This window comes from Cavenderia fasciculata (genome assembly GCF_000203815.1).
Source record: "Cavenderia fasciculata unplaced genomic scaffold Scf_EUAJFUG02HR96I-5, whole genome shotgun sequence".
In the NCBI taxonomy this organism is placed as follows: domain Eukaryota; phylum Evosea; class Eumycetozoa; order Acytosteliales; family Cavenderiaceae; genus Cavenderia; species Cavenderia fasciculata.
Window position 1 is genome coordinate 1,289,105 of NW_004457624.1, and position 19,641 is coordinate 1,308,745.

Genomic DNA, 19,641 nt, shown 5'->3' on the forward strand with positions numbered 1-19,641 from the left:
CTCACACTGCTAGCAGTACACGCGTGTAAAAACTGTATACAACAAACACCCAAACAAACAAACACCAATTAAAGTAGCGATTACTTGGTTGGTGCTTTATTTTCCCCATCCCCCTGTCCTCACTATCGCCCACGTCCACACTTTGTGCGATCACTCCCCCCCCCCCCCCCTATCAAACCATTGTTTTTACATGTTCGGTATCATTACTTGACCTTATCATTACAATTTTCATCACCTCCCCCATCTCAACCAATACGTCCACTTCACTCCCTTTAACCTCGCCACAACCACAGGAATAACTAATTACAGAATAAGATCTTTTATTCAACCAAATATAGACAGTTCAACCCAAATAAATTTATATTAGGAATTGATTATTCTTCACCCCCCCCAAAAAAAAACAAACAATCAAACAACAGATTTAAAACATACAACTTACTCCTTTCAAAAAAAAGAATGAATGAGATATTTATATTTCACAATACTATGATGAATGAACGATCTTGGTCTCAAACAACTTAGAGTACAAATATTTGGTGAAATAGAAATTATCGATTTCTATTTATTTACCAGGATTGGAATTTTATTTATTTATGTGTTTAATAGTTATTATCATAAGGTACATATTTACCAGGATGATAATCATGCGAATAGACTACTTGGGGCTGTGAGTATTGAACACTTTGGACAGTTTGTTGTGGTGCTGCATGGTAGACTGTTTGTTGGGTTTGTGGATATCCATGTGGATTAGCTACATAGGTTTGTTGTGTTACCCTTGGTTGTTGCTGCTGTTGGGTAACTACATAGACAGGAGGATTTTGTACATAGACATTTGGTGGAGGAGGAGGAGCACGACTTTTTCTAGAGAGTCTTGGAAACAAATGGAATTTCTTTTTTCCTTCCATATAATCGGTGGAACTTGCATTGGTAGTTGTGTAGGTCACTTGTTGTGTGACTCTACCTTGTTGATGTGGTGGTGGTGGTTGCGGCTGATACATTTATTTTGTCTCGGTATGTAAATTATTAATATTAATATAAATATTTATAGGTAGGTTAAATTTAATTTCAATGAGAAGTGATATATTTTGATAGTCATTCAAAAAAGAGAACAAAAAAAAACAAAACTATAATATTTTTTTTATACAGTTTCCTTTTATGGATTGTTTTTCTCAAATTTCTTTTTTTTTAAAGCAATGGATGTAAGTAAAAACAAATCTGTATGATTGGAAAATAAAGATTTACAATATTACTCAAATTTGTACAAGATAGATATCTTGTGTTGTTGTTGTTTTGCGTATTCATTTATTAATTAATAGTTTACATCAATATTTATTTCTATTTTTTTCCTTTTTTCTGTTTTTTTAATACTTCTTTTTGGTTTTGTTGTTAAAGGGGTGGTGAGTTAAATTAGTGTAGTGTGATGATATTATTATTATCTTTTAGTTGTTGTTGTTGTTGTTGTTATTATTATTGTTGTTGTATGGTTGGTGAGTTATATAAATTGTTTTTTTTTTAATCGAGTTATAATAATTGTTTAATGGATCCTGGAGTTTCTGGATCGTTCAAATGAATGGTAGTAAATCTGAGTGCATTTAATAAACCATCTGTTGATGATAATGAATTGTGATCCTTGAGGGTGACAATACATCCTTTGATCTGTTGAGGTAATAAAAAAAAAAAAAGAAAAATGGTTGGATACATTAATAAGTTGACCTTTAAAAATAAAAAGAATTCTTTGTTTATCACATACGTAAATTGAGGATTTCTTTACAAAAGCACCTTGTGGGTGAATGTGATCAAACAAAATGATTGATCCGACCATAGCTCTTAAACAAAACATGTTAATATCATTGTTGTTGAATTTCTTATTGTCGACCATATCATGGCAAACGTTGGCCATTGTGGCCAATGCTGTGGTTACGTTTTCTCTTGGTACAGTGGTTTCCTATAATTTTAAAATTAAAGATAACTGTTATATTAGTAACTAAATGATTTGTTGATATATTTCAAATCATAACAATGACATACGGTTTGTAAGAATTTGGCGGTAGTTTCAGAAAGAACCTTCATCATTGGAGTTGGGTAGGCAAAGAACAATGACATTCTGTTGGCCAACTCATCACGAATCTTAATATTTGCGTCCTTTTTAGTAAGCTTCATTCTATTAAGAGTACGACGGTAGTATGAAAAATCGTTTTGAATAGCTGGGTTAACCATCTAGAAATATTAACAAAGAAGAGGAGAGGTTAATTAATCATGTTCCAAGTTTATCGAATGTGTATGTGTATGTATATGTATGTACCTTGGCATCATCGAATCTTAATACAAAATCAAAAACATCAGCCAATTGCTTGGCAAGAGCTTGTTGATTAGATAGGCTAGACTTTGGATCACCCTTGCAAAGAGCAACTAAAAGCTTTGGGAAACACTTTTCCAACTCCAAAGAGTAGTCGTAGAATTCTTGGAGCTCATCAACTGCTGGGAGAACAGCCTCCCAAGCAGCATCTTCAGTCTCTGGACCTGGATTAGTTATAGCCTAAATAGGTAAAGAAAGGAAAGAAGGTGAAGGAAGAGGAGGAGGAGGAGGGAAGAATGATGATGTTTAATATCAAGATATATATTCTCATTCATCACTACATGATTATTATATGAAACACCTACTCTTCTAATATATTCATTACAACCAGCATAAGAGATCAATTTTTCCAAAATCTTTGGACCTCTATTTAATACTTCACCAACAGAGTTGTAAAGTTCTCTTTCTTCTTCGCTTGGTTGAGCATCTATAAATTATAGTTAGATTCTGGTTTTGTTTTTCTACTATACTATGTAAATGTTACATACTTTCAAAATCGATAAAGATTTGTTCAGTGTGCTCTGTTCCGTTAATAAAGGATAACAACTGACCCATATTTTTCTATATATATATTCTATTTATACTATAATACTGTTATATTGAAAAAGGAAGGAAGGAAGGAAGATAAGGTAAGTAATATGTATTGATGGTATGGTGATATGATAGTAATCTACAACAATGAACACAAAATCAAACAACAAACATAATCACATTTGATTTAATTCTTTTCTTTTTTCGAGATGATATTATTATTATTATTTGATAGTTTCGGTAATTTATCTTATCTTATCAAGATAAGTTGTAGTAGTTGTTGTAGTTGTAGACTATATAGAACGTAGATCTTCTTGTTGATGAAAAAACATAAAGTAAAAAAAAAAAAGCGGGAGTAAATTATGATTATTATTATTATTATCTTGATGGTATCCTATTAATAGTTAATGGTGATGTTCTATCTATCTATCTCTTTATCTATTTTTAATCAGCATCTAGTCATCAATATCTATCTTTCGTGATGTGTCGACCAATATCCTATCTATCTATCCTATGACGACACAACAACTATCTACTTTTTGTTGTTGTTATCAAAGCGCTACGACGATGATTTTATGAGTAGTTTTGTATAGATTTTCAATGATTCTAATGTGCTGCAGTTATTATAGTATCTGATGATTGACAATGTATTCTACTGACCAACTAACTATTGACTCTATTCTTTGTTTCAATGGTTGATTTGATTATATTATTATTATTATCTCTTCTCTCAAAAAGGGCGTAAGGGTGTGGAGTTTGTGATCAAAGAAAAAAAAATAAAAAAAAAAATCAATTTTTTTTCATCACCTCTCCACACCCAAATGGGTTGTCTCCATGGCAGAGCAGTGAGAGTCATCCAACAATAAGCAAGCCACAATGAATCACAACATACCCTCAAATTCAGGTTCCTCAACTTATCGTAAATATATAATATATATATATATATATATATATAAATATATAGACTGACCTGTCTTATATTTGAACCTTGAGTAATGCCATGTTGAGTAGTTGGTTCTTTGGTTCCCCCAAATCTATTTATTATCAACGATTCGTTTCGATTTCTTGGTGGAATCACTATATATCTATATATATATATAGATATATATTGAATATTTGTGTGTATATGGCATGTCCACAGGATAATAATGATAATACTCGTGGCTTAATATCAGCTGACTTTGTCGGTTTTTAGACAAACTATGCAAAACTATGGAGCAGAGACACTGACACAATTAATTGATATCTTTTCATTTGAGTGAGAAAGAGAGAGAGAGAGAGAAAGATAGGAATAGATTAAACATGTCAGGAGCAACTCAAATATCCAATCCACTCATTCAAAAGAGTGTTGTTCATGTATGAAATAAAGATAATCATGATTGATGATAATGAGATTTAATCAAAACTAACCAACACATTCGTTCTACAACAACAACAACAGATCTACAGAGATTGCATTAGACTTGCAAGATATATTGGTCAAATGGTATGATTCATCAACAAATTTGAGATATCTCAAACAGACAGAAAGAGTGCGATCGTTATGACTAACATCAATTATCATCATCAATTATCATCATCAATTATCATCATCATCATTTATCAGAACGGATACACTAGACACATCCCAAAGCATGTAGCAGGTATTTTCAGAGAACACAAGTTTGAAACAAACCCTGAAAAGATTGAAGAATATAAAGTAGAGTAGGTTATACATATTATACATATATATATATATAGGCAATGAACATGTCAATGAGTCAATGAAAAAATGATGACTCATACTATTATTATTATTATTCACCTATAGTGCTACCCGTTTTATTTCCAACTTTATGCAACATGAAGCTGAACGTTTGGCAAAGGACCAAAAGGCAGCATTGAACTCAAAGCAAAGGATACCAAAAAGTCTCCTACTTTGGATTAATCACAATAATAATAATAATACTATTAATCAAAAACATAATATAAAACCTACCTGTACAAACCAAAACCAACCAAACCAAATCAAACTTATCCTAATCTTTATTATTAAGGATTTAGTTCCTTCATTCCTTCATTCCCATAATATTATTCTTATTTGCATATACATTTGGAACCCCCCCTATTCAAATAATATTCGTGTGTCATTTCATTCATTCGATTTTTAAAAATACATAAAATTGAAATTATATATATATAATTTATTCACGCACATACAAGTAGAAAAGAAGAAGAAGAAGAGATAATAATAATAATAATATTATAACCTATACAAGTTATATTATAAATATAACAATGTTACAACAAGAAGAAGAGGAAGAAGGAGGAGGAATAGGAGGAGAAGAAGACATGTTGTTAATACAAGATGTTGATAAACTAGAACAAGCTCTAAATGACACATTTGACAGTTTAAATAGTTCCCTTCTTTCAAAAAAGGAGATAATGGCAGTGTTGTTGGTAGAATGTTTCTCATCTAATCTATATCCTCGTCAACAACAACAAGAGGTTAGAAAAGAGATAACAGACTTTTTAACACAATCATTTACCTTTTTATCAATTCCTCATCCTATATTAAATTATCTCATTGTAAATAGTGGAGGTGGAGGTGGCAGTGGTAGTAATACTGCCAACAAGTTACTTTCAAAGAATGGATCAAGTGCATCAATTAGTACAATGGTTACTGCTGGTACCAATTCACCTAGACTAAAGAGTGTATCATCTATGACTAGTCTATCGACTATGTCTTCTTCTATCCCTATGGTTCCTCTTCAATCATCATCAAGTTTTAATTCATTACAATCTCTTGATTCTGCTGCTACTGCTGCAGTTGTTGGTAATAACAACAACAACAACAACAAAGACAATGATTGTAGTTTGTTCATTCAAGAGTATATACCAAAAAAGATTGAAAAGTCTATATTGGATGATATGGAACATATATTGGACTACCAATTTCACAATGATATGGAGTCATTTATCACTGCACTTGTTGGTTGCAAGAAACAATCTACAACAATGCCACCAACACCATCCAATTCATTAAAGGATATGAGTGCACTGTACACTGGCTTTATTGGAAGACTTACCAATCAATCATCGAATATTCTACCAACAAAGTATTCTCATCTCGTAACATCTAGTAGTTACTATGAAGTTCTTCATCAATGTCTTGAATATTATATAATTCAACATATTTTTCATCAGTACGTCATATTATAGTACAATTATAACACTATAGACAACTAATACACTTATTGTTCATTGATTTTAGTATATTTCCAATTGATCTTGAAAAGGATGACTTATTTTCAAAGAGAATTGAAACATTATCATTTATTGAACCTGATCATTTGGGTATTTCAATAGATGAATTTAAATTAAACAATGCTAAAAAATGTTTGTTTCAAAAGGACATAGAAGAGATATTCATTTACTAATACTTATTTTATTTTTATTTATTTTTAGGTATAGGAAGAATTAATTCATATCAAACACCAATTGAAAAACAAAGATGTATTTCTAAAACAATGGTTTATTTAATGGAAGCAGGAGGAGAAGATTATTTATTACCAATGGCCATTTATTTATTATTACGTACAAATCCTCCATACCTTTGGTCAAATTATAGATTTTTGGAATTATATTCCACTTCGTCTGGTAATTTAAATGTTGACTCTATATACGATAACTTTTGTACAACATTTTCAGTTGCCATACAATTTATTGATAAATTGGATCATACTCATCTTTCCATTGATAATGATTATTTCCAACAACAATTATTAGAAAATCAAAAGAAAATATTCCCAAATCAACAACAAGAAAAAGAAAAAGAAAAAGATAAATTAGATAATAATAATAATAATAATAATAATGCTATGAAAAGTAATGAAACTATTTTAACAACATCAACTACTGAATTGGAAAAATTAATTGATAAATTGGATGTAAATAATAACGATAATAATAATAATAATACGAATAATGAACAATTAGAAAATATAGTATTATTTAAACAATTAAATAGATTACCAACAATTATTGATATATTAAAACCTCAATTACATGGAAATGAAATTGAAGAGTTTATGTTAAAGTTTATAACCATATCACTTGGTTCCCAGTACTATCACTCAACTATACGTTTCCCACTACGTCGATTCTTTATAGAATTCTTGGGTATTAGTGAAAGAACATTTTGTGTAACCGAGATGGAGATTATTGGAAGTTTACAAGACAGCACAGATGGTGGTGGATCAAATCTAGAATTGTTACCAAACAAGCAAGGTGGAGGTCAAGCATTAAAGGTTGCAAAAATCGCTGGTGCTGCTGTCACTGGTGCAGTTATTGTTGGTTTAACAGGTGGTTTAGCAGCTCCTTTTGTCGGATCGGTCTTTTCAGCATTGGGAGCAGGCAGTATTTTGACAGGAATCACAGGTGCCACTGGTATGAGTGGTGCTACCATGTTATCGGTGATTTTTGGAGCTGCAGGTGCCAAGGTGTCTGCCGACAAGATGATCACTGCTACATCTGGTGTAAAAGACTATACCATACACAAGGTAAAGAGTCAAACTTCACTACATGCCATCATCTATGTTGATGGGTTCTCATCGGTCAATACGACAACCACAACAACCGCCACAGAAGATGCCAAGACACAAGAGCAGACAATTGCATCGGTTCAAATATCAAAGCTAGAGAGTTGGGAAAAGATAATCAGAGCAGTTACCAATGACTATGGTGACATCTTTTTGATAGACTATGAAAAGGACGTTAAAAAGAGTTTACATGCCATCATTAGAGAGTACCAAAAAACAATCGTTCAAACTTTGTTTAGATCGGCTGCCACCAATATCATCTCTACCAGTCTTGCTCATGCACTTGTTCCTCTATCCATCATAAAGGCTGCATCGGTATTGGATAATCCATGGACTCTACTCAAGGATCGTTCAGAAAAGGTTGGTAAAATATTGGCACAACAAATAGTAGAAGGTGGATTTGGTAAAAGACCTCTTACCCTAATTGGAACAAGTATGGGAAGTAGAGTTATTTTCTATTGTCTTGAAGAATTATCAAGATTATCTAAAATTGAAAATCAATCCAAATCAAAAGAAAAAGAAATTAATAATAATAATAATATTTCTACAACAACAACCGATTCAACAACCCCTCCAATTGTAACCAACACAATTTCACCATCATCAATTATTGAAATGGTTGTTTTTATTGGATCTCCTATTACTTCTGATCCAAAAAGATGGTCCAATATTATTGTATGTTATATAAATTCTCTGTTATCAAAGAATCTAGTTATTAATATAAATATTTATTATTTTTAGTCAATGGTTAGTGGTAGAGTAATTAATTGTTATTCACCATCAGATTTGGTATTAAAATATGTATCTAGATCAGCCAATTGTTTGACTGATGGTGTTCTACCTCCAGCTGGTGTGACACCAATTCACATTCCATCCTCGACCATTGTCATTGAGAATGTTGATGTATCCAAATTAGTCAAGAGTCATTTAGATTATGACAAGGAAGATAATATAACTAGAATCCTAAATCACATTGCAGTCAACAAGGTATCATATTGTGATCCAAAAGTTCCTCCAAAATTTAGTGGCGTCGTTTATCAAGTATAATCAATAAATACCAACAACAGCACAACAATGAATGTATTTTAAAATAATTATCTTTTTTTTTGTATGTACAGAAAACCAATATACTTTTTTTTTTTATTGGTCTTGGGTTTCATGTTGTATCATTGCCTCTACTTCATCAATGGGAGGACCCATTGCTTCTACCATTTCAAATTCGGCGTCGTCGTCATCATCATCGACGTTGATTGCTTGATTAGGGGGTGGTGATTGTTCAATTTCTTCATCCAAATCAATAGTTACTTGACGATGATGTTCCATATTTGATGATGTATTTGAAGGTGGTGTGGGAATTTCTTGTTCTTTTAGAGGTGATGGATCGGCAATGAGGTCATCATCCTTTTTAGAAATGGCAGCAGGTGATGATGGGAATAAAAGATGTTGTTGTGATGGAGTGTCTGACGATAAATGTTGTTGAGGTGTATCGGCTGTTTGTTTCTCGATGCCACCACTACTGCTTTTAAGTTGATTTTGAGGTGAATACATCGATATGCCCGGCGAGTCTGTTTGTGGCATCCCTGTAGATGATTTAAAGAGATGAGATGCTACATTGAGAACATCTCCACCACCTCCACCCGACGATGTCATATCAACGTCGGTTGTATTAATTGTAGGTGTAGATGCTTCCATAATCATACTTGGTGTAGTGGAAGAGGTTGCGTTTTCCACCATGTTTGTAGATGCTGTAATTGGTGTATCGACCTGCTTATTATTATTATTATCTCCTCCATGATCCATTTGGTCTCCACCAACTTGATTATTATGGTCTTGTTGTTGTTGTTGTTCGAGCGACTGTTGTTGTTGATGATGATCCATTTGCATCGAGGTGTCTTCAGAAGAGGATGGTTGTTGTTGTTGTTTTATTTGTTTTTCTTGTTCTTGTTGTTGTCTTTGTTTGTCGATTGCATCTTCTTCTCTAATCTGCTGTAGATACTTTTGTAGTTGTTGATGATTAAGTTCCAATTGCTTGGAGAATCTTTCTATTGTTTTTCGAGTCTCTCTTGCAGAATGTGTTTTGGTTGCAAGACGATAGTATGAATCCTCTGGTTCTTGTTTCAATTCAATAGGTGATTCAAACAAGTTATTTAATATTATATTTTGTTTATTAATTTCCTAAATAGACAAAAGAGAATGTTAATAATGATTGAATGAATGAATGAATGGGTGAACAACATTCTTGATTGTGAAGTTCACTAACGTCCAATGTACATCATGATGTGATACATACTATACAAGTATACATTTCATCACATATCGATTCAAACTCTTCTGCTTTCAATGCCAAATCAGGCATATCTACCATTCTTTTATGTGGATCTCTATACATATATAAACATCATCAATAAAGTTAGTCAAACTGTCTGTAGATAACAATCAAGATGATTGTAAAAGTAAGGGATGATACAAACTCTGATAAAACCTTATTAGTGCTACGAAACAGAGCCTGTAGACGAGTCTTTAAGTGACCTGAATAGATATCAATATTATTATTACTTTGACTCATTCTTTATTATATCTCTATATCTATCCAATATCTGATTCTGTTAGACTAAATTGCTTGTGTCTGAAAAGTTTACAAAAAAGGTCATCAAAAAATATTTGATTAATTAAAAAAGAAATAATAATAATAATAATTATTATTCTTGTGATTATTTATTATTTATAATTGTTCGTTGAGATTGATGTACCCAGAAAAAGAAGGAGAAGAATGGGTATGGGTACCGGAAGGTTTGGGTGATTTGGATCTATGGATAAAAAAGACGCCAAGGATGATAATATAACATATGACAAAGACTACAGATGCAGCTGTTGCATAGAATCCAATATATGGTCCCCATTCTTTCCAAATGGGTATTCTACCATCATAGTATAGGATAGATCCTTCAAATTTGTTACAAATGTCATCACCATCACTACTACTATTTTGTTGACCACTGCTAATACTCGACGATCCATTATTCTCATTGTTGCAAAGAGTCTTGTTGAAACTGATAAAGTTGAAACAAGAAGACGCTGATAAAATAATCAGTGGTAATTGAGCTCCATAACGATACCATATAGATGCATTTTTAAAGGTTCGATAATATTTGGTTGCCATGCCAAATTTCTTGGCAGTAACCCGAAGCATTGTGATAATTATACCTCCAATTGCCTTGATTAAGATGATGATGATAATGATAATCAATTAATTAAAAATTGATTTAATTGAAATTTGATTGACACAAGATATAACATACAAATACAAAGCATGCATAGTTGAGATTATAGCTAACATCAAACTTAGTTCGCGATGCTGTATAACCAGAGACTTGATAATGTTTGATTTGAAAATAGATCATTTTTTCGAAACGGAGAGAGTCACAGTCCCCATTGACACATGTTGTAAGGGTATACCTATATATATATATATATTCGTGTCGTGAGATGAGTGTTGTTTACAAAGGGAGATTCATTAATATTAGTAGTGATCACTAGTCGATTTTGATTGTTGTCTCTTACCAGGGGAACGAAAGTGACGTGTATAATGCTAATGATAAGTAAATGAGGTACACAACGTAAACTGCATCTTTAGGAGTACATAGTCTCTCTTGATTCATTTCAGAGAGAGGAGTTGACAGTATCCAAAACAGATCAAAGGCTCCACATGGTTATTTTTTTTTTTTAAATAATTATTTTTTTACAATGTTTATTGTCCTTTTCTTTTTATTTATGAAATATATTAAAATAGTAGTGGTAGTACAGTGGTATGAGATGGATCATATTTCTTTGGCGAGATTATAGTCATCGTGATTATGTAGAATCTCTGGTTCTTGGTCTTTTTGTTGTTTTTGTTGGATTAGTTGTTGGAGATGTTGTATTTGTTGTTGTTGTTGTATTTGTTGTTGGAGCTCTAATTCTATTTGTCGAGGTTGGATTTGGGGTTGAGGTTGTTGAGGTTCTTGAATATTGATTTGTTGTTGCTGTTGCAGGATATGTAGTTGTTGTGGTTGTAGTTGTTGTTGTGGTTGTAGTTGTTGTTGTAGTTGTTGTTGAAGTTGTTGTGGTTGTTGTTGTTGTAGTTGTTGTTGGAGTTGGGTATAACCACTTTGTGTTTTTGGCTTTGATGACCTGGCCTGTACACGTCTGCGAGATGGTTTAGAAGGTCTGGATCTAAAACAAGCTATGGCGACATAGATTAGGTCGAAGATATAGACCCATATCAATACAGTTGATAGAACTGAAAAGATGAATCCAGATTTTGGTCCCCATTCCATCAAAATATTTCCACCAAATGGAAGCACTTCGCCAGTTGCATTTTCGGATCCAGAAAAGTGGTCGCATAGACTTGGAAACTCTGTTCCTAGACTAACAATCTTTGAATCATTAGCGTTACACAGATCCTTGTTGATACCGATAAAGTTGAAACAAGCAGCTGTCGAACAAGTAACCAAAAATAAATGGATTACAAATCGAGTCCATAGAGAAATCCTTTTAAAGAATTGGTAGGCTCTCATTTGTTTAAATTTCTTTACAATCACTTTAATGCTAATGATAATGAAACCAGTAAGTGTCTAGAGATGAATAAAATATTATATTATTAATTTAATATAATTGATGTTGATATTTTTTAATTGATTGGTTGTCGTACATACCAACAACAAGCAAACAAGTGTGAGTTGATGGCTTGCGTGTACCTTGCTTGATGCGATTGGGAAGTATTGACCCATATCTTCTGTATCTTGGTTATTATTTTGGAAAAGAAAAGGGTAGCAAACCCCATTGACACATTGATTAATGTAGTACCTATAAGTAGTGTTGTTAAAAGGGATACATAATACTATTAGTAATTACCTACTTGTTGATGCGCATATTATTATAGTTTTATCATACCATGGTGTAGCAAGTGATACGATCAAAGAGATTGACAAAAGAGTGAGAAACACATAATGAATAATCTCTTTAACACTACATATTCTGCTTTTCATTTTGTGTTCTTTGATTTAATTGTTTGTTGACTTGAGAACATGTCTGCGTATATCCATTTATCCGATCAAAGGTTAATTGTATTTTGATTTGATTATTTCTACGAAATTGATAAATATCTATCTTTATCGGGCAACTGATAGATATATTTTGTGTGATATAAATATATTTATTAAACAAGGATCTTCTTTTACCTAGATCCTTGTCCATTATTTTATTATTATTTATTAATTTCCATGAGGACTTTTAATAATATTACAGTTGTGTAGTGGGGATGGAAGGTTTATATTTCCTTGGTGAGATCATAGTCATCTGGATTATGTGAAATCTGTGACTCTTGGTCTTTTGGTTGTTTTTGTTGTTTTGGTTGTTTTTGTTGTTTTTGTTGTGGTTGCTGGGTTTGTTGTGGTTGTTGGAGTTGTATTTGTTGTTGAGGTTGTTGTTGTTGTTGTGGTTGGAATTGTTGCTGTGGTTGGAATTGTTGTTGTTGCAATTGTTGTTGTGGTTGTGGTTGGAATTGTTGTTGAGGTTGTTGGAATTGTTGTTGAGGTTGTTGGAATTGTTGTTGTTGTTGTGCTTGTTGGAATTGTTGTTGTGGTTGTGGTTGGAATTGTTGTGGTTGTTGAGGTTGTTGTTGGAATTGTTGTGGTTGTTGGAATTGTTGTTGTGGTTGTTGGAGTTGAGTATATCCACCGTGTTGTTTTGTATTGGGGGGTAACATAGTAGGAGCAGTCTGGGATGATTTAGATCTAGATCTGAAACAAGCTATGGCGACATAGATTAGGTAGGGTATATAAATCCATACCAATACAGTCGATAGAGCTGAAAAGACGAATCCAGACTTTGGTCCCCACTTGATAGAAAAATTATAATAGTTACTATATGGATCGGATCGGGTGGCATCTTGCGATCCAGAAAAGTGGTTACAAAGACCTGGGAATATAGTTCCTAGACTAAAGTTATTATTAGTCTGTAACGCGTTACACAGATCCTTGTTGATACCGATAAAGCTTAAACAAGCAGCTGCCGAACAAGTAACCAAAAATAAATGGATTGCAAATCTAGAAAATAGAGAAATCTTTTTGGCGATTTGATAGGCTTTTGTTTGTTTCAATTTCTTTATAATTACTTTAATCGTAGTGATAAGTAAACTGATAAGAGTCTATAAATATAAAAAGATATTTGATGAAAAGGTGAAGTTAAATATTTAGTGGATGGATGGGGGATTGTGTCACACAATCATAACAACATACCAATACTAAACAGAAAAGTGTGAGTGCATGACTAGCATGTACTCTGCCGACGACGAATGGGATCCACCAAAGCAAATCTTCCATTTCTTCATTACCATTTTGGAATAAGAGAGGGTCCGAGCAATTACCATCGTAACATTGTTGATAGGAGTACCTAAAGTTTTGTTAAAATATGGGGGGGGGGGGGGGGGGGGGGGCGGATATATAATGTGTTAGTGATCATATTCAATTGTCATTATGACGATGTTGTTGTAAAGTCACTTTTGTTTTCATAATGTACATACCATGGTGCAGCAAGTGATACGATCAATGAGATTGACAAGAGAGTGAGGAACACATAGTGAACAACCTCTTTAACGCTACATATTCTGCTTTTCATTTTTTAAACTCTTTTGTGTTTGTATCTGTTTAAATTGTTGTAGCTACGTGGGCTATGATGTCTGTCCACCATCATTTGATAGAAAAACATTTGTCAAATTTTAATTAAATTGATTTGAGGGTTTTTTTGAAGATCGAAATCGGCGGGAACCGATCCACCCAACACTTCGCCACAAAGACATTATTATTGCAGATTAAACATTCTTTTGTGTATCTCAATAAATACATTTTTGATCATATTTTTTAAAAATAAATTGAGTTGTTTATTTAATTAAAGAGGGCTTATATTTCCTTATCATAGTCATCTGGATTATGTGAAATGAGTGATTCTTGGTAGTCCTTTTGTTGTTGTTGTTGATCGACATATGCATATCCGGGACCTTGTTGATTTGGATTATATTCACAACGAGATGCTTTAAATGATATCTTTACACATCTATCCCAAAAGATATAGCCAAGATAAAATATATAACTCCATACCAAAACAACAGATAGTGTTGAAAAGACGAAACCAGACTTTGGTCCCCATTCAACTGTAATGTGGTTGAGACCGTCGTCGTCATCATAGTTGATCGATCCAGAGAATTTGTTACAACTGTTGTCATTTTCCTTTCCAAATGCATGCAAAGAGCATAGAGACTTTTTGATACCGATAAAGTTAAAACAAGCAGCTGCCACGAAAATAAACAAAAGTACTTGGATTCCATAACGAGACCATATGGAAATCTTTCTGGCTAATCGATAATTAAAGCACGTGGTCATTTTCTTTGCACTAACCTTTACACTAATAATAACAAAGCTAATAAGAGTCTTTGATTGGTTGGGAAATGAATGTTTTACAATTAGATTAATGAATTTAAATATTTGATGTTTATGAGTGACACAACACAACATAACATACCAACAAAAAGCAGAAAAGTGTGAGACCATGGCTTGCATGGACCTTACTTGCGATGGTTGTGACAGGCAAGTCTTCCATGTCTTGATCGCTATTTTGGAAGAGGACTGTACTGCAAACCCCATTGATACACTGTTCAAAGTAGTACCTGTGTATTTGTGTTAGGGTGAGAGGGTATACATGAATATTAGAGACCAATACTACGTGCATCATCGTTATCCTACATACCATGGTGCAGAAAGTGATACGATCAATGAGATTGACAAGACAGTGAGGTATACATAGTGAATAATCTCTTTCAAACTACATAATCTATTTTTCATTATATATATATCCAACAACAACAACAGAGACCATCTAGAAAAGATTAATAAATTATTAATTAAAGATTAAATTATTATTATTATAAACAAATGAGTTCTATTGATCAAGCAAGCAAGAGTTTGTTTTTTCTTGAATTTCGGACAACGTTTTTTGAATTTTCAGATCGATTATTTACTCTATTCGCATCAACACACTGTTGTATATGTATAAAGAAAGATAATTACAGATTTAGAGAATGATTCATTCAAATGAAATCACATTCACAAAGATGCAAGGTGCGGGCAATGACTTTATCGTATTCAAAAAGGAGGATATCAAAGTGATCCCAAACAAACAGTTTTCACCCGACTCTTCTGAAGGGGTTAGAAGCGGTGCATCATTGACAATCGAAGATCTATCGGTTATATCGAAAAAGTTGGCACATCGTAAACTAGGTATTGGATGTGATCAATTGATCATTGTTGCCGATTCTCCAAACGCCGATACAGATTATGAAATGTTGATTTTTAATAGCGATGGTAGTCAGGTATGTCATAGATATGTCTATACAATACATTATATAAAATATATATATTTATATATAATTAATGATAATTGTTTGTTTGTTTCTAGGCATCAATGTGTGGAAATGGTATAAGATGTTTCTCAAAATATATTATTGATAATTCAGTGAAATCGATTCACGACAAGGACAATAAGAATAATGGTAGTAGTGGTAGTGGTGGTAGTAGCGATGATGGGGAATCCTCATCCAATGAAAGTGAAAACGCAATTGTACATAGAGTTCACACATTGGCAGGAACCATTATTTGTTCGACCGACAAGAGTCAAATAGGATCAAAAAATAATGGCGATAGCTATTATCGAGAAGATACAATGTTGGTCAAGGTCAATATGGGTAATCCATACTTGTTGAGAACTAATGACAATACCTTATTGGTACCAAACGACCGTACCATCCTTGTACCAACACCTAATCCATCTACTGATAAACCAATCTATCTTGAACGAGTTCAAGTCGATGAGCGTAGAGCAATCGATGTTGTACTCGTTTCAATGGGTAATCCTCATTGTGTTATTTTCCTCCAAGACAATATTGAAAAGGGTCAATTGCCCGAGGGAACAGATATCGACACAATGGATATTTCAGAGATTGGTCAAAAGTTGGCCAAACACAAGATGTTTGTCGATAGTTGCAACATTGAATTTGTATCATCGACCAAAGCAAACCATTTCAAAGCAAGAGTATGGGAAAGAGGAGCTGGAGAAACTCTTGCCTGTGGAACTGGTGCATGTGCAGTGGCCGTCGCAACAGTACTTGTAGGTAAATCTCTACCAGAACAACAAATATCCATCAATATGCCAGGTGGTGAATTATTAATCGATTGGAACGCCAACGAAAATTTTGGAAAGGTATTTAAAACTGGTCCTGCTACTTCTGTATTTTCTTCTGTAATAAAGATTTAAAATCTGTATCATCATTCTTGAAAAATTCATTTCGAATCTATCCATCCTATCTATCTATATTTTCTATTTACACATTATTATATTCTATTTATTAAATTTACTTTGTAATTTATTATCCCAAGATTTCCATTTTTCTAAAAAAATAAATCATTAATATTAATCAATGTTGTATATTATAATAATGTATACATACCAGATAATTCAGGGGGAGGAGCTACCTTTATATTTTTCATACATTCTCTAATTAAATCAACATGATCAGGTGGTAGTAGTTTATCTTTACTTAGCACCAAATGACCTTTTTCATTTCTTTGACAATAGGGAGAAGTATTCTTTTCCTCTTCTTGTTGTTGTGGTTGTTCATCGTTGAATGGATTGTTATTTTCAGTTGGGAATAATTCGTTGGTATTGAATAATAGATTATTTGGGTTGACTTTAAGGTCAGAGGATCCTCCATCGTCCTCTGTTTGATCAAATTGATGAAATTGATCAGAGTATCCTTGGAAATCGGTAAAGTTGTCTTGTTGTTGTGTATTTGCGTCATCTACATCATCATCAAAAAGAAACTTGTTATTCAATTCGACTTGTCTCTTGATTTCTTCTTCTCTTGTTAGTTTTCTTGTTCCTCCATTCTGGTTGTTGTTGTTGTTTATAGATGATTCATCATCACTACTATCTGAATCACCCATATCCAATTCAGGTATTAATTGAAATCCGCTGTAATCATCTATAGAGAAAAGGAGTAATGGGTGAGTGAATGGCTGTACAGTAGTTAGTTCACTACTATCAAACTTACTATGTTCACTTGTTTCACTATCATTATCGTTCATATCGTTATCTTTTCTTCCTATTGTCATTATATGACTATATTTCTATAAAAGGTGTCTATCTGTATATGTATATGTATGTATGTATATTAATGAAAATGTTTTATGAATCGATGCATGTTCAAAGAATGAATTTTAACCATTTTATTTTATTTAATTTTATTTAATTTAAATTGTTAACTACGACAACACAACTACAATACTTGATTTGATATTATTATCAATGATACATACATACATACACTCGTGATACAGATAATTGAACTAAAGTTTAATTAATTATTTTATTATAATAATGAATTTTAAATCTTGAAATGGATTGGTCATTCCTCTGCTCATTTTCAAAGACAAGAATCTTTTATTGTTTGATATAAACCACACACTTACAGATACATATATTTATGTATATATGTTTTAGATATATCTAAAAGATTAAAGAATGGGTGATAAACAACAACAGATATTAAAAGAAAGGAATGAAGAATCATTATTTGAATCATTCAATGTATGGCCTGAAGAAATTGTATTGGAATGTTTATCACAAGTAGCAGGATCAGAAGAAGAACAGATTCACTTGGATTCTATAGATAGAGCAACCGCTGTCAATATGTTGGTCGATGATGTTAGAAATCTGGGTATTGAAGCATTCGTCTCTAGACTGCCAATAGATGTCACCGAAGAGACTTGCTCGCTACTCGAACTCTCAGCTGCCAATAGTGAAGTGGTCGAAGAAACTCGTCAAGAGATTGAAAGTTTGATGAAGAGTGAGCCATTACTATCGTATTTCAATCGATTGACACCTCATCTTCTCTACAGCTATTGTATTGGAACTGGTATAAAGTTGGCTAAATCTTTCTCTACAAACTCTCCTATTCATACATCATCATCATCATCCTCCTCCTCTAATAATAGTGGACTACAACCAACATTGATGGTACCAGCATCAACACACACATCGGTTACATATGTAAACTCTACACCAATGGTAAAGGTACTGGACAACACCACGATCATATCGACACATACAACTAAATCATCGACTCAACGATTCACGGGAGCTAGACAAATGACACTTGGCGAAGGTGTCTTTGAAGGATCATCAAAGACACAAATAATGAAAAGACTACTCATCGAGGAGATCCTCTTGGGCGGCATTGAAAACATTCTCTACCTTCAAAAAATTGATACACTCTCAAAGATTTGTCAATATTTAAATGTCAAAGGTAATTAAACTAAATATAAATATAATGAGATCATTTATACTTACTATCCTTTTTTTTTTAACAGAGAAAATACCAACTAAATTTTCAGAGATTGTATCAATCATTGTACCATATTTATTTTATCAACAATCATCATTACCAATATCACCACTTTCTTCTGATATTAGTAACCATCAACAACAACAAACCAATAATAATAATAATAATGTAAATAAGAATAAGAATACCTCAACAACTACAACTACAACCAAGACATCAACAACATTAAAGAATCCATCAGAAAATTTAAAGAGAAAATATCCACAAACACCAGGAACATCAAATAATTCATCAACATCTACAGAAGAAACATCTGATGATGATAATACATCTAGTGATGTATCAAGTGATGGACAACAGGAAGGACAGGAAGAAGAAAAGATATTAAAAAAAAAGAAATATACTAGTGGTAGCAGTGGAAAACTTCAATTTTCAACAAATTTGTCAACTGATGAAGAAGACCAGGAAATTGATTCACCAGCCGATAATAGAATGAGCATTGCTGACATTAAAGATGGTGTAGAAAAGAAACAACTCGAAAAGATGTATGTCAAGGATTTAAAACATTGGTTGAAATCTAAAAACTTGAAATCAGATGATAAGAAATCGGTTCTCATCGATAGGATACTTTCTTATTTCAAACAAGCAACAAAAAAAACAAAAGAAACAAGTGAGTCAGATACTGATAGTGGTAAAACAAAAGAATCAACTATTTAAACCATATATGGTTGGAAATAAAT

General features: G+C 32.7%; 12 protein-coding genes across 12 annotated transcripts; 4 read left to right on the forward strand and 8 right to left on the reverse strand.

Annotated features, from left to right (window-relative positions):
* Nucleotides 1–172: 172 nt before the first annotated feature.
* Nucleotides 173–998, reverse strand: DFA_11504 (uncharacterized protein; the record flags this gene model as incomplete). Its single annotated transcript, XM_004350397.1, has 3 exons — nt 173–299; nt 519–558; nt 632–998. 3 exons carry the CDS (start codon nt 996–998, stop codon nt 173–175), a joined length of 534 nt encoding a protein of 177 aa, XP_004350447.1.
* A 523-nt stretch (nt 999–1,521) lies between these two features.
* On the reverse strand, nt 1,522–2,911 carry fam49 (FAM49 family protein; the record flags this gene model as incomplete). Its single annotated transcript, XM_004350398.1, has 6 exons — nt 1,522–1,656; nt 1,751–1,945; nt 2,029–2,217; nt 2,303–2,536; nt 2,662–2,783; nt 2,845–2,911. 6 exons carry the CDS (start codon nt 2,909–2,911, stop codon nt 1,522–1,524), a joined length of 942 nt encoding a protein of 313 aa, XP_004350448.1.
* Nucleotides 2,912–4,189: 1,278 nt separating this feature from the next.
* On the forward strand, nt 4,190–5,037 carry DFA_11506 (uncharacterized protein; the record flags this gene model as incomplete). Its single annotated transcript, XM_004350400.1, has 4 exons — nt 4,190–4,243; nt 4,329–4,373; nt 4,494–4,591; nt 4,698–5,037. 4 exons carry the CDS (start codon nt 4,190–4,192, stop codon nt 5,035–5,037), a joined length of 537 nt encoding a protein of 178 aa, XP_004350450.1.
* A 127-nt stretch (nt 5,038–5,164) lies between these two features.
* Nucleotides 5,165–8,514, forward strand: DFA_11507 (uncharacterized protein; the record flags this gene model as incomplete). Its single annotated transcript, XM_004350402.1, has 4 exons — nt 5,165–5,985; nt 6,141–6,265; nt 6,335–8,142; nt 8,209–8,514. The coding sequence occupies 4 exons, from the start codon at nt 5,165–5,167 to the stop codon at nt 8,512–8,514; spliced, it is 3,060 nt and encodes a 1,019-aa protein (XP_004350452.1).
* Nucleotides 8,515–8,607: 93 nt separating this feature from the next.
* On the reverse strand, nt 8,608–10,033 carry DFA_11508 (uncharacterized protein; the record flags this gene model as incomplete). Its single annotated transcript, XM_004350403.1, has 3 exons — nt 8,608–9,642; nt 9,758–9,848; nt 9,888–10,033. 3 exons carry the CDS (start codon nt 10,031–10,033, stop codon nt 8,608–8,610), a joined length of 1,272 nt encoding a protein of 423 aa, XP_004350454.1.
* A 156-nt stretch (nt 10,034–10,189) lies between these two features.
* On the reverse strand, nt 10,190–11,126 carry DFA_11509 (uncharacterized protein; the record flags this gene model as incomplete). Its single annotated transcript, XM_004350404.1, has 3 exons — nt 10,190–10,681; nt 10,767–10,923; nt 11,029–11,126. 3 exons carry the CDS (start codon nt 11,124–11,126, stop codon nt 10,190–10,192), a joined length of 747 nt encoding a protein of 248 aa, XP_004350455.1.
* Nucleotides 11,127–11,285: 159 nt separating this feature from the next.
* DFA_11510 (uncharacterized protein) lies at nt 11,286–12,494 on the reverse strand (the record flags this gene model as incomplete). The annotated part of the gene is made up of 2 exons (XM_004350405.1): nt 11,286–12,054; nt 12,361–12,494. 2 exons carry the CDS (start codon nt 12,492–12,494, stop codon nt 11,286–11,288), a joined length of 903 nt encoding a protein of 300 aa, XP_004350456.1.
* A 281-nt stretch (nt 12,495–12,775) lies between these two features.
* Nucleotides 12,776–14,124, reverse strand: DFA_11511 (uncharacterized protein; the record flags this gene model as incomplete). The annotated part of the gene is made up of 3 exons (XM_004350406.1): nt 12,776–13,654; nt 13,746–13,899; nt 14,030–14,124. The coding sequence occupies 3 exons, from the start codon at nt 14,122–14,124 to the stop codon at nt 12,776–12,778; spliced, it is 1,128 nt and encodes a 375-aa protein (XP_004350457.1).
* Nucleotides 14,125–14,405: 281 nt separating this feature from the next.
* DFA_11512 (uncharacterized protein) lies at nt 14,406–15,344 on the reverse strand (the record flags this gene model as incomplete). The annotated part of the gene is made up of 2 exons (XM_004350408.1): nt 14,406–14,907; nt 15,250–15,344. 2 exons carry the CDS (start codon nt 15,342–15,344, stop codon nt 14,406–14,408), a joined length of 597 nt encoding a protein of 198 aa, XP_004350459.1.
* Nucleotides 15,345–15,580: 236 nt separating this feature from the next.
* Nucleotides 15,581–16,812, forward strand: DFA_11513 (uncharacterized protein; the record flags this gene model as incomplete). Its single annotated transcript, XM_004350409.1, has 2 exons — nt 15,581–15,871; nt 15,958–16,812. The coding sequence occupies 2 exons, from the start codon at nt 15,581–15,583 to the stop codon at nt 16,810–16,812; spliced, it is 1,146 nt and encodes a 381-aa protein (XP_004350460.1).
* Nucleotides 16,813–16,896: 84 nt separating this feature from the next.
* On the reverse strand, nt 16,897–17,669 carry DFA_11514 (uncharacterized protein; the record flags this gene model as incomplete). The annotated part of the gene is made up of 3 exons (XM_004350410.1): nt 16,897–16,946; nt 17,006–17,539; nt 17,609–17,669. The coding sequence occupies 3 exons, from the start codon at nt 17,667–17,669 to the stop codon at nt 16,897–16,899; spliced, it is 645 nt and encodes a 214-aa protein (XP_004350461.1).
* A 409-nt stretch (nt 17,670–18,078) lies between these two features.
* Nucleotides 18,079–19,618, forward strand: DFA_11515 (SAP DNA-binding domain-containing protein; the record flags this gene model as incomplete). The annotated part of the gene is made up of 2 exons (XM_004350411.1): nt 18,079–18,862; nt 18,927–19,618. The coding sequence occupies 2 exons, from the start codon at nt 18,079–18,081 to the stop codon at nt 19,616–19,618; spliced, it is 1,476 nt and encodes a 491-aa protein (XP_004350462.1).
* Nucleotides 19,619–19,641: the final 23 nt, after the last annotated feature.